At 41.1% G+C, this 13,389-nt stretch overlaps 1 protein-coding gene across 1 annotated transcript in view; it reads left to right on the top strand.

Moving 5' to 3' along the window:
• Window positions 1–13,389, top strand: part of RAB31 (RAB31, member RAS oncogene family) — a 65,353-nt gene that overhangs the window by 38,054 nt on the left and 13,910 nt on the right. Inside the window, exons 4-5 of the mRNA XM_010584803.1 lie at window positions 8,729–8,800; window positions 10,681–10,787. Of these exons, the coding sequence (XP_010583105.1) occupies window positions 8,729–8,800; window positions 10,681–10,787 (179 nt within the window). The remainder of the gene's footprint in view (window positions 1–8,728; window positions 8,801–10,680; window positions 10,788–13,389) is intronic.

Below are 13,389 nucleotides of genomic sequence, written 5' to 3'. Positions count from 1 at the left end.
TCTCTTGCCTGTGGAGTTTGGAAGAGACGGCCCCGCTGTGGCAATAAGCCAGTGCTGTGGTGTAGCACTGCAGGATGGTGCAAAGAGCTGCTGACATGAATTAATGTTCCCTGGTGTGCCTGGCAGATTGAATGAATCCAGACTGTCTTCAGTAGCATTTGTCAGCCTCTATATAAATAGGCAGGAGTGGTAGTTTTTTATTTCTGTATTTATTTGGCCTCTCTTTTGCTTTCTACACCAACATTACGTAAGACATGGTTATGAGACTTTCACTACCACAGCTCGGGTGTGATTTGTCTTGTGTTCCCTTGAATTTGTTTTTCTATTCTAAGTATTGCGATATGGCTACTCTGTGGGTTTTTCTTCTTCCTCATTCTGTACTGTTAGTACAGAGGAAATATGAAAAGCATCACCTACGACCAAATATACCCCTCCGTGATGACATTCACAGGAAGCAGAAAGCGAAATACTACAGAGCTGCTAAATAGGTGGTAAATTCCTTAAAGGCTGGTTGGTTCCATTCTTCTGCCCTTTGCAAGGGCAAAGCTTCTGTTGACTTAAGAGAGATGGCCAGATGAGGGGTTGCAGAATCCCAAAATACTTCTGGAATCAGCAAGAGCAACTCTAGTTAGGCTGAACTTGCATTTGCACCACCTAAGACTGAATTTGTCCTCTGTGCTGCAGGGCTGTACAACTGTAAAGGTTGGGCAGCTTCTAGTCGGATCCTGAGAGAAAAAGGGGACCTGCTTTCAGCGGAAATTTCATAATTCACTTGTGGCCTCACTTCTTCCTTAATGGCGGAGATGATGAACTGCAAGTACAAAGTGGGTGTGTTGGTAAAGGAGCCCGAGTACAAAGGTGCTCTGAACCCACTTAGCATTGCACCAGTACTTAGGCGACTGTGTAGGTATGTAGCATGCTGTGTGGTGTGTTCTAAGGAAGAGAGTCTTAAAAGTCTGCATGAAGCTACACAAGTCATTCTGGGTTTTAGCATGTTTTTGGTAAAATAAGTTTCTTATTTGTATTTCGAATGGCCCTTTCAGCCTGGATGTAGCTGTTGAGTTGGAGAATGTCCCCTTACAACTTAACTGTTGCATTGCATGGTTTAGTGACCTCAGCCTTACAAGTTGTTATCAATCCCTACAAAAGCAGAACAGGCCTAATGAGTGATGAAGTGGGTCAGTATTTGCAAATAGGCAAACTTTTTGTGGATGCTGAATACGACGCACAGAACTTCTAAACTTCCACAGTAGGTAAGCTGCTAAGGATGGTTTAATCATTATACAAAGATGGGAGGTATTCCCAGTGCCTAGAAGGACATGGTGGAAAATGGAGGGAAATGGTGGGGATGAAATTCAGTAGTATAAGTAGCAAGTCCCTGTACCTTTTGACTCCCAACAAAAATGTATGCTGTAAAGTTGTAGGTGATTTATTTGGAAACAGGGGAAGAAAGCCACCTGTGAGTGTATTTGCTGGTTAAAGGATGATCATGTGTGTATGATGCAGCCGTGAGAAATGTGTTGCATGTTAGGGGAAGTGCAGTTAAGGCTGTTTTATGTCTAGAGTGCTGCATACAAACCTGGTCACCAGCAGTCCGGAAAGATGAACTGAAGCTGTACAAGGTGCAGAGAAATGTGCTTAGACCCTGCTTTCTCCCCATTACCTTACCTTCAGACTAGAAGAGCCTGGTTTAGTGGACTGGCAAAGTTAAGACTGCAAGACTGCTCTATATTCATGCTTGAATTTTAGTAAGTCAAGGTGCAACTAAATTACAAGTAATTTAATAACCAGGAATTCAGAATTTTTTTTAATCATCAAAACAATATGATGCCTGTAGAAGTATCATGGAAAAAAAAACCGAATGATTTTAGGATGGACCTTGATCAGCTTTTGAAACGGGTTAGGAGTGTGGTTATTTGTGATGGTGGGAGTTGATAGAGGAACTGTTTCAGGTCTGTGTTTCCCTGTTAGCCCAGCGTGATGTGAGCTGCTGCTGGCTGCAGGTAGGGGTGATGTCTGCCAGAGTGCTGCTCTCAGCTGCAGGTTACAGAGGGGCTGACTCACCAGCAAGTTGGGATTGCGACCTGGGTGACTGTGTAGAGGAGCTGGGGGTGGCTGCCCGAGCGTTTTAGGTGGCCCTTCTCAAGAAGCAGAGTTGTTCTCCTGCCAGATCCCAAACTGTTCCTGTTTCTCCTAATTTTCTTGGAAATTAATGGATACAGAAATACTGAGCTATAAAATCAAGGTTATAGACACTGTAATTTATAATACAGAACGTACTCCCGTGAGATGTAATTTTGTGAGCTGATTTTTTTTGTGTGTCACTTGTTTTGGGCATCTGTCCCATATTTGGTCCTTGACAGGTGAAAAATGTGCGTGTTGGTATTTTGTATGCATTTAATTAATTTTGCGTGACTCTTTTTCCAGGTAATTAGGCCAGGAAAAGGTTCAAGAGGACTTTGCTTTTGGGCACTGATTTAAAAGAAAAAAAAAAAGAAGAAAAAAAAAGCATCAAATAAACATAATTATTTGCATAATATTTTTACAGTATGCTTGTGATATTGGAAAAATCCATGCTCATAAAACACATTAGTTAATAATCTATTATTAGATCATTAAAATTCCTCAGAGTTACAGTTGTTCAACCCCTCTTGATTCATTCAGTGTTGCAAAGAGTCTTTTCCTGTTTTCTTGTGGACAACAGTGATTTCTTATGACTAGGACATAGTGTGTCATCATGTTTGTTTATTAGACTATACAAAAAATTGACAATGGGGTTTTAATTTTGGTTTTATTTGGTATTCTGTACTGCGATAACTGATAATAGTTGTTACTACTGTGCTTTCAGTGTTATTAAACAATTTCAGGGTACTTCTTTTCCCTCACAGACTGCAGGAAATTGCATTAAGATGCATTGTAATCCCATTTTGGTCACCTTGTCCAATGTAAAATACGAAATTTCGAGTGTCAGGTTCATTGAAATAGGAATAGAAACTTACATGCCAGATGAAATCTATCACTCGATATTAAAAAAACCCAAATCCTGAAACTCCATGCCCAAATATGGACAAAATGTCTTCTCCTCTTAAAAGGCCTTAGAGCTAAAATATTACTATAGAATCATGAAAGAAGAAATAACTATCCTGTCAGCTGAGCAAGTAAATAGATTTTCAGTATAGTAGAGTAGGGGGGTCATACTTACTTGTTAACAACAACTACTAAACCCGAGTGCCTTTCAAAGGCAGTTGCCTTTCTGAGCCTAGCTTGCTGTGTTCTTGCCCTCCCTCTTTCCAAGCTTGTGAGGAGTTGGAATATTTAAGTAGATTATTTTGTTTTACATAGCAGAGGAACTGCATTCCTACCACATGCTGCGCCTCTGATCGCCACTTTTTATGTTTCTTGACACAAGTAGCAAGTCATAGTTTGACATCATTTGGCATTTCTGTTACTGAAAGGCAACATGCTGTTGAAGTGATTAATTAATCTCCAAAAATGTTTCAAAAGAAGTTTTCTTTGTTTCTGCATATTACCTGCACTGATTTTAAATGATTATTGCTTCCATTATAGGGGAAAAAAAAAGTAAAACTGCCAGTAGCAGTAGACTGTACCAGCAGAGATGTGCACAAAGTAGTTCTGCAAGTGCAGAGCTATTTGAATGTGGTCTAAATTGATGTGAATCTGGCTTCTAGTGGTCCTGTCCTTCCTTTCTCTCAGCCATGCTTTCCCACCCCTTCCTTTCAGCTGAGCCTGGGGCTTTTCTAATGCACAACAAGCTGGTTTGGGAATCCAGCTAAAAATTAATCCTACCCCAAAAATGGTAGTTTGCATCCTGGTTCCAGTTTGCATCTGGTTCTACTTGTCCAGGATCTAGTGAGAGAGGTCTGCTTTTTTGTTTGTTTTTTAAATTATTAATATTTTTATTTTTACTTCCATGCCCTAACACTGGCAATACTCTTCAGGAAACAGCTATTATGGAAAGTGTTCTTGTCACCTGGTCAAAAGAAAAGGGAGAGAAATTCCCAAGATGATGTACATGTTCTCAGTGTGCTTTCTGGGCCAGTATTGAAGGAATTTGAAGCATGTGAGTTTAACTGCATGGCTCCTGTGAAGTGTGATTACTGTTATTTGAGAGCTCTTTGTAAATTCATGAATACCATGTAATCTAGATTAAAACCAAACCATCATGTGTGTAGGGTATGTTGTAGGTTTTTTTCCAGGAGTTCACAGACTGGGAGGAGTGTGCATACACCATGAAAGGTCAGATCTACCCTCCACAATTAAGATCCCTGATTTTCAGGCTACTTTAACACAACACACGTGTTGATGAGCAGGTCTTGGAAATTCTTGAAGTTTGTAGGAGATAACTTCTTGTCACAGGTACTCAGTGAGCCAACTAGGAAAGATGCCCTCCTAGACTTGCGATTTGTGAATAGAGAAGGACTTGTGGGGGATGTGATGGTAGGTGGCTGCCTTGGCCACAGTGATCATGAAATGGTTGAGAGTAATGAGAAAAAAGGACAGCAGAGTTGCTACCCTGGACTTCAGGAGAGCAAGCTTCAACCTATTCAGGGAGCTATTTAGCAGAGTGCCTTGGGAATCTGTTTTTGAGGGCTTAGAAGTCCACAAGTGCTGGTCAGTCTTTAAGAACCACCTTTTAAGCACAGGAACAGGCAATTCCACTGTGTCTAAGTCAAGCAAGAAGGGCAGAAGACCAGCTTGGCTGAACAGGGAACTCCTCGTGGAGCTCAAGAGGAAAAAGGAACTGTATGATCTCTGGAAGTGAGGTCAGGCTTCGCAGGAAGAGTACAAAGCTGTGGTTTGTTTATGCAGGGAGAAGACACAAAAGGCCAAAGCTCAATTAGAGTTGAAACTGGACAGTGTTGTTTCAGGTAACAAAAAGGGCTTTTTAAAGTATGTTAATAGCAAGAGGAGGTCTAAAAAAAAACATTGGACTGATACTTGTTGAAGATAGTCATCTGATTAATAGGGATGAAGAAGAAGTGGAGGCATTCAATGCGGTTTTTGCCTTAGTCTTTAGTAATACTGATAGACCTTGGGCTGCCCAGTCCCCTGAGTTGGAAGACCATGAGTGTGGGAACAGTGACTTTCCATTTGTGGACACTGAAATTATAAGGGACCAGCTGTATCAGTTGAATGTTCACGAGCCCATGGGGCCTGATGGGTTTCATCCCAGACTTCTGAAGGAGCTAGCGGATGTTATGGCAGGACCCCTCTTTATCATCTAGCAAAGGTCTTGGGAGTCTGGGGAGGTCCCTGCTGACTGGAAGCTGGCCAGTGTTATTCCAGTTTACAAGAAGGGTGTGAGGGAAGACCCAGGGAACTACAGACTTGTTAGTCTAACCTCAGTTCCTGGAAAAATTATGAAGATTATACTGGGTACTGTTGAAAGGCATTTATGCAATCATCAGGCACAGTCAACGTGGGTTTGCAAGGGGAAAGCCGTGTTTAACTAATTTGATACCCTTCTATGATAAGGTCACCTGCCTAGTGGATGAAAGGGAGGAGGTGGATGTAGTTTTTCTGGATGTTAGTAAGGCTTTTGATAACTGTCCGTCACAGCATCCTTCTGGACAAGTTGTCCAACTGTGGGATGAGGTGGTTTACGGTGCGCTGGGTGAAGAACTGGCTGAAGGGCAGAGCTCAAAGGGTTGTTTGTAGTGAATGGGGCTGCATCTGGCTGGTGACCGGTCACCAGCAGCGCTCCTCAGGGCTCAGTTCTAGGGCCAGTCTTGTTCAGTATATTTATCAACGATCTGGATGCAGGAGTTGAATGGATCTTTAGCAAGTTTGCTGGTGATACCAAACTGGGAGGTGCTGTTGACTCTCTTGAGGGACAAGATGCCTTGCAGAGGGATCTAGATAGATTGGAGCATTAGGCAGTGATTAATGGGATGAAATTTCACAAGTGGAAATGCTGGATTCTGCACCTAGGATGGATTAATGGCAGGTGCAAGTATAAACTGGGAGACCAGTGGCTGGAGAACAGCCCTGCAGAAAGGGATCTGGGGGTGGTGGTTGGGAGCAGTGAGCCTTGATAGCCAAGAAGGCAAACCGCACCCTGGGGTGCATCAAACACAGCATGAGCAGCCGGTCAAAAGAGGGGATCATCCCGCTGTATTCAGCATTGGTGCGGCCTCATCTTGAGCACTGTGCACAGTGCTGGGCACCACCATTTTAGAAGGATGTGAAGGTCGTTGAGCGCGTCCAGAGGAGGACAACCAAGCCGGTGAGCGGGCTGGAAGGCATGTCCTCTGAGGAGCGGCTGAGGACTTTGGGCTCGTCTCGTCTGGAGAGAAGGAGGCTGAGGGGAGACCTCATTGCTCTCTGCAGCTTCCTGAGGAGGGGAGGTGGGGAGGGAGGTGCTGAGCTCTTGTCCCTGGGATCCAGGGACAGGATGCGTGGGAATGGTTCAGTGCTGCAGCAAGGAGAGGTTCAGATTGGATGTCTGGAAGCATTTCTTTACCGAGAGGGTGGTCAAACCCTGGGACGGGCTTCCTAGAGAGGTGGTTGATGCCCCAAGCCTGTCAGTGTTTAAGAGGCATTTGGACAATACCCTTATGTCATAGTTTAACCCCAGCCAGTAACTAAGCACTCTGCAGCTGCTTACTCCCTGCCCACCTCCACAGTGGGATGGCGGAGAGAATTGGAGGGGAGGCGGGGGAAGTAAAACTTGTGGGTTGAGATAAGAACAGTTTAATAGAACAGAAAGGAAGAAAATAATAATGATAATAATAACAATATTAAAATGACAATAATAAAATAATTGGAATATACAAAACAAGTGATGCACAATGCAATTGCTCACCACTTGACAACTGATGCCCAGTTAGTTCTTGAGCAGCGATCCCCCCAGGCCAGCTCCCCCCAGTTTGTATACTGGGCGTGATGTCACATGGTCTGGAATACCCCTTTGGCCAGTTTGGGTCAGCTGCCCTGGCTGTGTCCCTTCCCAACTTCTTATGCCCCTCCAGCCTTCTTGCTGGCTGGGCATGAGAAGCTGAAAAATTCTTGACTTAGTATAAACACTACTTTAGCAGCAACTGAAAACATCAGTGTGTTATCAACATTCTTCTCATGCTGAACCCAAAACATAGCACTATACCAGCTACTAGGAAGGCAATTAACTCTATCCCAGCTGAAACCAGGATACCTTAACAACATGCTTTAACTTTTGGTCAGCCCTGAAATGGTCAGGCAATTGGACTAGATGATTGTCGTAGGTCCCTTCCAACTGAAATAGTCTAGTCTATTCTAAAACACTGGAAATTTCTGGAAATTTCATGATCTGGAAGCCTTAAAAATTCTGGAAAGCATTTATTGCAAGTAATAAAGCCACACACTAAAAGCCTGGAAAGCACTCTTCTACCCAACTCCCTGAGGATGTTAGCTGATCCCTTTTCTTCAGACCATGCTTCTTGACTGAATCTTCTTCTTTTCTCATCCTCCTTCCTGCTGTTTTCTCCTATTAATGAGCTCTCCCACCTGCCTTGCTCTCCAAAACACTTCAGCACTTGACCATCTGTCACTGCTGCTGTGCATCCTTACTGTCATAAGAGAAAGTATTGACCTTGAGCTGGAGTGTGTGATCTGTGATAAATAGCTTACAAACTGGCAAATGAACCAATATTAAAAATAACTTGCTTTATACATTGTATGTGAAACAGCAAGAAATGTGAAGGCTGCTAGGTCTAAATGCTCAGTCTGTAAGTACAGTTCTGAGAAAAAGAAGTGTCCAGTAAATCTGCAGAGGTTTGCAACATAACACATGGATCCGTGTATGTTCACTGGGCAGTGAGATTCATACCCTGCCCTAATAATGCGTTTGATTTAGGAGTTGACCTCAGTTATTAGCTGCAGCTTTATATGAAGCTTTTGCAGATCACTTTGCAAATGAAAATTTGTAAAATGGCTGCGCGAGTGCAGTGAGACTAAATGTATTTTCCAAGAAAGATTATTTTTGGTTTGCTTAAGACTAGGTTTAGTTGAATCAGCAGAAGGGCTTTTTGACTTCCTTTCTCTGTGTAATTATAAGCTGAAATTCTAAATCAGCTGCTTAGTCATGGTAAATTATGAAAATTATGCTGTTCATTGGCAAGCTGTTGTTATAATAAACGTATTTATTGCTTGGATTTTTTTCCTTAAAGGATGTTTCCTTTGAAACAAAAAGCTGAAGAGTAACTTAAACTGCAAGAACCCATGTTTTTCAAAATATCTGTCATAGTATAGGATAAGTAAACAGGACGGGTGTTTAGAGTTTTCTGACAAGTTAATTTTATCCAAGTAATTTGCAATGTTTTATAAAACTCAAACTCAAGCTGAATCCAGTCTTTTAAAACTACAAAGCAAAATGTTGCAGTTTGCCAGGGGAAGGGGTCTGTATGCTACCAGGTTAGGCCTCCAAGTGTAGGTCATCTTCGTGTCCAAACTTGTCCTAAGAGTCCATGTCCTGTAATGGAAAAGACGCATTGAACCAGTAAGTGCTGATTGTGTAAATCCAGTGGGACGAAGAACAGCAGGAGATAAGGGAGCTCTGCCTCCTTGTCATTTAAGGAAAATGAGAGGTGGGTGACCACTGAAGAGGTCTGTTCTGTATGGCATGAAAGAAAGTCAGAGGTCCTGCCATGGCAAGTCTTTGTGACCTGACGAAGTGTGTGATAATTCTGATTTATTAATGATATTTTTTGTTGTGGGGATTATGTTTTAACAGTTTCATTCCTTGGCTCCAATGTACTACCGAGGTTCAGCAGCAGCCGTGATAGTTTATGATATCACCAAACAGGTAAGACCTTCTGTACACTTTTCGTCTGTGTTAAATCCTCTGCTTGGGCCAGAGTTGGAGTTAAAACCCCAGAAGTATTTGTATGTTAGTCCCTGTTCACATCAGTGGGGTTTATATGCTTTGGTAGTTTGTGTAGATTTGGATGGAGGCATCCAACTGCCTTAAAAAATTAAATATAAAGTCCTGCTTCTGTGTTATTTCAATGTCATCTAGACAAAAGGTTGGAGGCTACATTTTGTCAAAGTTTCTTTGGATTTCCTCTGGCTAACTAGATAGGATAATATCCTGCAGTACCCCGTCCCACCACCACTACCACCTATGTTCTCTGTACAGAATTGAATTTTTACTGCAAAGAGCAGCTGGCTGCTTTATCAACTGAACAGAAATGCAGTTGTTCACATATTACTGATTTTAACACTAATTATTTTTAACTAAGCATATCTTCTCATGTTTGCATTGCAGGACTCATTTCTTAACTTTGAAACCAGTGATGAAATAATAAGTCTCTGACCTTTGTCTCGACATTCTTCATTTGGAATCAAAATTGTTTGTTCAGATCCTAAACTGCTCTTGCTCATTTCTCAGGCAGAGGTGGCTAGGAGGTTCTAGCTGAATGCCTCTTCCACTGCTTTTGAAAGAAATCCCTGCTGATAAAGCTGAGTTAGAGGAGGTGTTAATGGATGGATGATCATGACAGTTCACTAGCTTTTTATTCCTTTCCTGCCAACTGAATTATTTACTACTAGGTTGAGAGAGCTGGGTTGGTTCTCCAATGCATTAGTGTAATGATCTGTGGCTGATGATGGTGGCCACTGTTGCACAGTGGTACTGTTCTCCTTTGCTAGTTTGCCAAAAAAAGATGAGAAAGAGTGGGTTGATACTTATTTTTAATTTAAATATCTTACAGTTGATCTTGTAATGCATTGTAAGAGTAGAATTTTGTTTTGCCAACCTTTCTTCAAGCTTATGTGGAGCAGCTCTCAGAATAAAGAGGGGAAAATAGCAGAGGAATGTGTATTTCACTTTCTGATGCTTAATATTCAGTGTTGATCATTAAAGCAGAATGGATGGTTTTTTCCCAAATGACAGATAGTGCTCTCCCTTCAGTGATACTGATACAGCCATTGCTGATTTAGACACAACTCTTATGTGCATTTCTGAAGGGGAAAAAAATGATTTATAATGTATTTGAGAGCTCACTTTGAGTTTCAGTAATGATTTCAATCATGCATTATAATTAGAATCTCTAGGAACAAAAGTGATTTTAATGCTATTAGTTCATTAGTGTAAAGAAATAGAAAATTTACTATTAAAAGGTAAGTAGCATCAAAAAGTGTTTGAATTTTGTATTTGGAGGGAAAAAGCCAAGTGAATTGGTACCTGTCTCTGGTTTCATAATGAGTAAATCGCAGTTTACCAGATCACAGATTCAGAAACGCTGGCGGGAGGGGGTCACAGTGAAAGCTCCCCTGGATCTTACCAAAAATATGACAGTGGTTGAGATGGTAATCCACTGGGCAGAAGTTGAAATTGGACAAATGAAGCTCACATTGAAAGTGAAGGAACTTAGCTACTAGCCAAGCTTAAAAGAGCTGTGGTTGTTTCTTCATCGCTGAGAATTTAAAAAAAAACATTCAGTGCTGCTTTGGAGGAGGGCCAAAGGGGAAGTGTCCAAGTTCAAGAATTAATTTGAGGGAGTCTTCTGACCTGAAGTTTGAAAAGCAGATTACACAGATATAGTGATCTTCTTTTGGTCTTATGATCTATAAAATTATTATTGCATTAATACTGTCAAAGCTGTGTTCCTCTAACTTCAAAAAATAAGCAAATACATCAACAGAGGCTAGGGTGTTAGTATATTTGTTATTTCTCTGACTTAGGATTCATTTCATACTTTGAAGAAATGGGTGAAAGAACTAAAGGAACATGGTCCTGAAAACATTGTAATGGCCATCGCTGGAAACAAATGTGATCTTTCTGATATCAGGTAATATATCCATTTTCATTGTTGCTTTTATTGCAGTAACTATAGTGTTTCCTTCTTTCAGGTAACCAATTTGTTTGATTGTTATAATAGTATTTAGTTTTGGTCAGCTGTATTGAGTCTTTCCTAACACCAGTGGTTCTACCAATGTACAACCTCACCAGCAGCAGCACAACTTGAATTATGTACTTTTTTTAACCTCTCTTTTACTGCCCTTCCTGTGTATTTGTACAATCTACACCCTTTAGCTGCTGAATCATTGGGAATGGAAAAGTATACTCTTTGTTTTCCTTCCATTCATGTTAAAAGGTGCAGAATGTATTAAAGCAATGAGCAAAACCAGCAATGCAAAGCTAGAAGGATGGGCCCGAGGTAGAATAATGTTATTCGTAGAGAAGCTTTGAGAACTCATGCTTTGTGCTTTGCAACAACTGAAACTGTTCCATAATACTGGATGTAGAAAGTGTATATTTGGTGTTTTAAGAGCATAACCTCAAGTAAAACTTGCATCACCTGTGTGAAGCAAAGAACCTCCTGGGTATAAGAGGAGAGGGTTGAATCTGCCCTCCTGCAGAAGAGCCAAGATGATGCTATTTGAGATGAGAGTGAAGCTAGAGTCACTTTTCTGCTTGCTAGCTCTCTTTTGGCTTTGCACTTATCTGTTCTGCAAGTGGAAGCGCATTTTGCTGTACAGTAGCAATCCTTTGTGTCAGTCCATCACTGTTATTTCTTCAACTAAGAGTACAGACTCAATGGCTGTATTTGATGCTTTCCTCTTAGAACCTCATAGGCTCTCATGGTTGTTTAAAGATATCCCCCTGTTGTTTTATAATCATTACTTTGGCCCAGGTTCACCAGAGCCCTGAAGCACATGTGTAACTTCAAGTAAGTGATGCAGTGCTTTATTGCATCAAGGCATATACAAGGATTGGACCTGTGTGGTTTTGGTTTTTTTTTTTGTGTGTGTGTGTGAGTCAGCCATGAACCAACATAAAACTGTGAGTCACTGCTTCCTCTAAGACCTGAACAAGCCCTGATGCTAGAAGACTCCTGGTTTCTGTTGGGCTAAGAATCAGGGACACAGATAGTATATTGGCAGTCTCCTATATGATGATGTGATATGCTTGTCAACATGGTGAAACTAAGTCCTATAAGACAAAACTAAACATTTCCAAATATGAAGTAGAAAAAAAGAGGAAAGGATGATTATAAAAATAAAACCAAAAACCACTTAGCACAAATGGGAGTTTTCAGTTGCTCTGAGAGTCACTTTAAATTTATTGCTTAAGTGTTCCCAGCAATACAATTGCCTGATTAAATCAAGGGTACTAAGTTGGAGATTGTAACAAATGGCACCAATTACAAATGAATCCATAACCAGCCCTCCCCCTGCTTTTGGTAGTATTTGCCATGGCAGCAAGCTTTTAAATGCTGTTCCACTAGAGGCAGGTTAACTTGGGGACACAAAGAAGAACCTGGACGCCAGAAATGTTGTGAGAATACTGAGGTTCCTCACAGACCAACTGTGATCTTCCCACCATGTTATTCTCAAACACTACCTGTTGTTTACAGATTGCTGATTATCTGTTTCTTGCTCCTGTTCAGCCAGTACAACTCTTCTGTACACAAAATGTTCTGGTGTTTGCATGGTCCTCATTGTCCATTAGCTAATGTCTCTTTTTTGGGGGGGGGGGCAGACACGATGACTTTTTTCTCCCCATAATTATGAATAGTTTTGAGAATTATTTTTTTCATGCCATTATTCTTTCTGCATCCCCCAGCTTTTTTTGTTTCTGAAGTCATCCAGTGATGTCCAGCTAAAGAGATTTTGGTGGAAAAACAGAGAGCAGACTATCTTGCATGTGATATGTTTTCACAGTTCTTCCAGAAATCTGATTGTTTATGCAATACATACAGCTGTATGCATTCTCTGGCTGCTTTGTGTCTTCAATTTTACTTCAGTAAAAATGATTTCGGGTGAAATGTGTCACCAATTTATCAGATTGTTTCCAATGGGTAGAAAATACACATGCCTTTGGGCACAGAGAATTTAAAAATAAGATGATGCAAACACACAGGAACAAGCTGCTGTTTGTATGCATTTTTGGCATCTGTCTTTGGTTTTGTAGAACTTTTCACAGATGTTTTGCTGGATATCAGAGGGACGGCCGCTTTTAAGACCAATGTGAATAGATGCAAAAGAGGACAAGCTGACCCGTTTCAAGTTGATTTGATTCTGCCATCTCTATGACTGTAGGAGATAATGTAAGGAAGGAATGAATGGAAGCAATAAGAACTGATTATCTTCCTTTGGGAAGGGACTGGCACTATTTCTCATAATCACTGACCATGTTATCCTTCTCATTTAGCATCTAAAATTTGGTTTTGAGCTGCCAAGATGGATTCGGGATGCGCAGGAATCATGCTTCTTTTCTTAGTGTTATTAATAGGTTACCAGCAATTTTTGGCACTCTGTTGAAGTAAATTTCTTCTCCACTTTGAAGGAATTTCTACAGGTAGACAGGGAATTTTGTTTAGTATAAATCCTCATCTTTGTTACAGTACTGTCAACTCTAGTACTGTTGAGTGTTTGGCAAACTTTTAA

This window comes from Haliaeetus leucocephalus, unplaced genomic scaffold (genome assembly GCF_000737465.1).
Source record: "Haliaeetus leucocephalus isolate CR32 unplaced genomic scaffold, Haliaeetus_leucocephalus-4.0 Scaffold1007, whole genome shotgun sequence".
Taxonomy (NCBI): domain Eukaryota; kingdom Metazoa; phylum Chordata; class Aves; order Accipitriformes; family Accipitridae; genus Haliaeetus; species Haliaeetus leucocephalus.
Note: the sequence above shows the minus strand (reverse complement) of the source record. Positions and strands in the feature narration are given on the sequence as shown.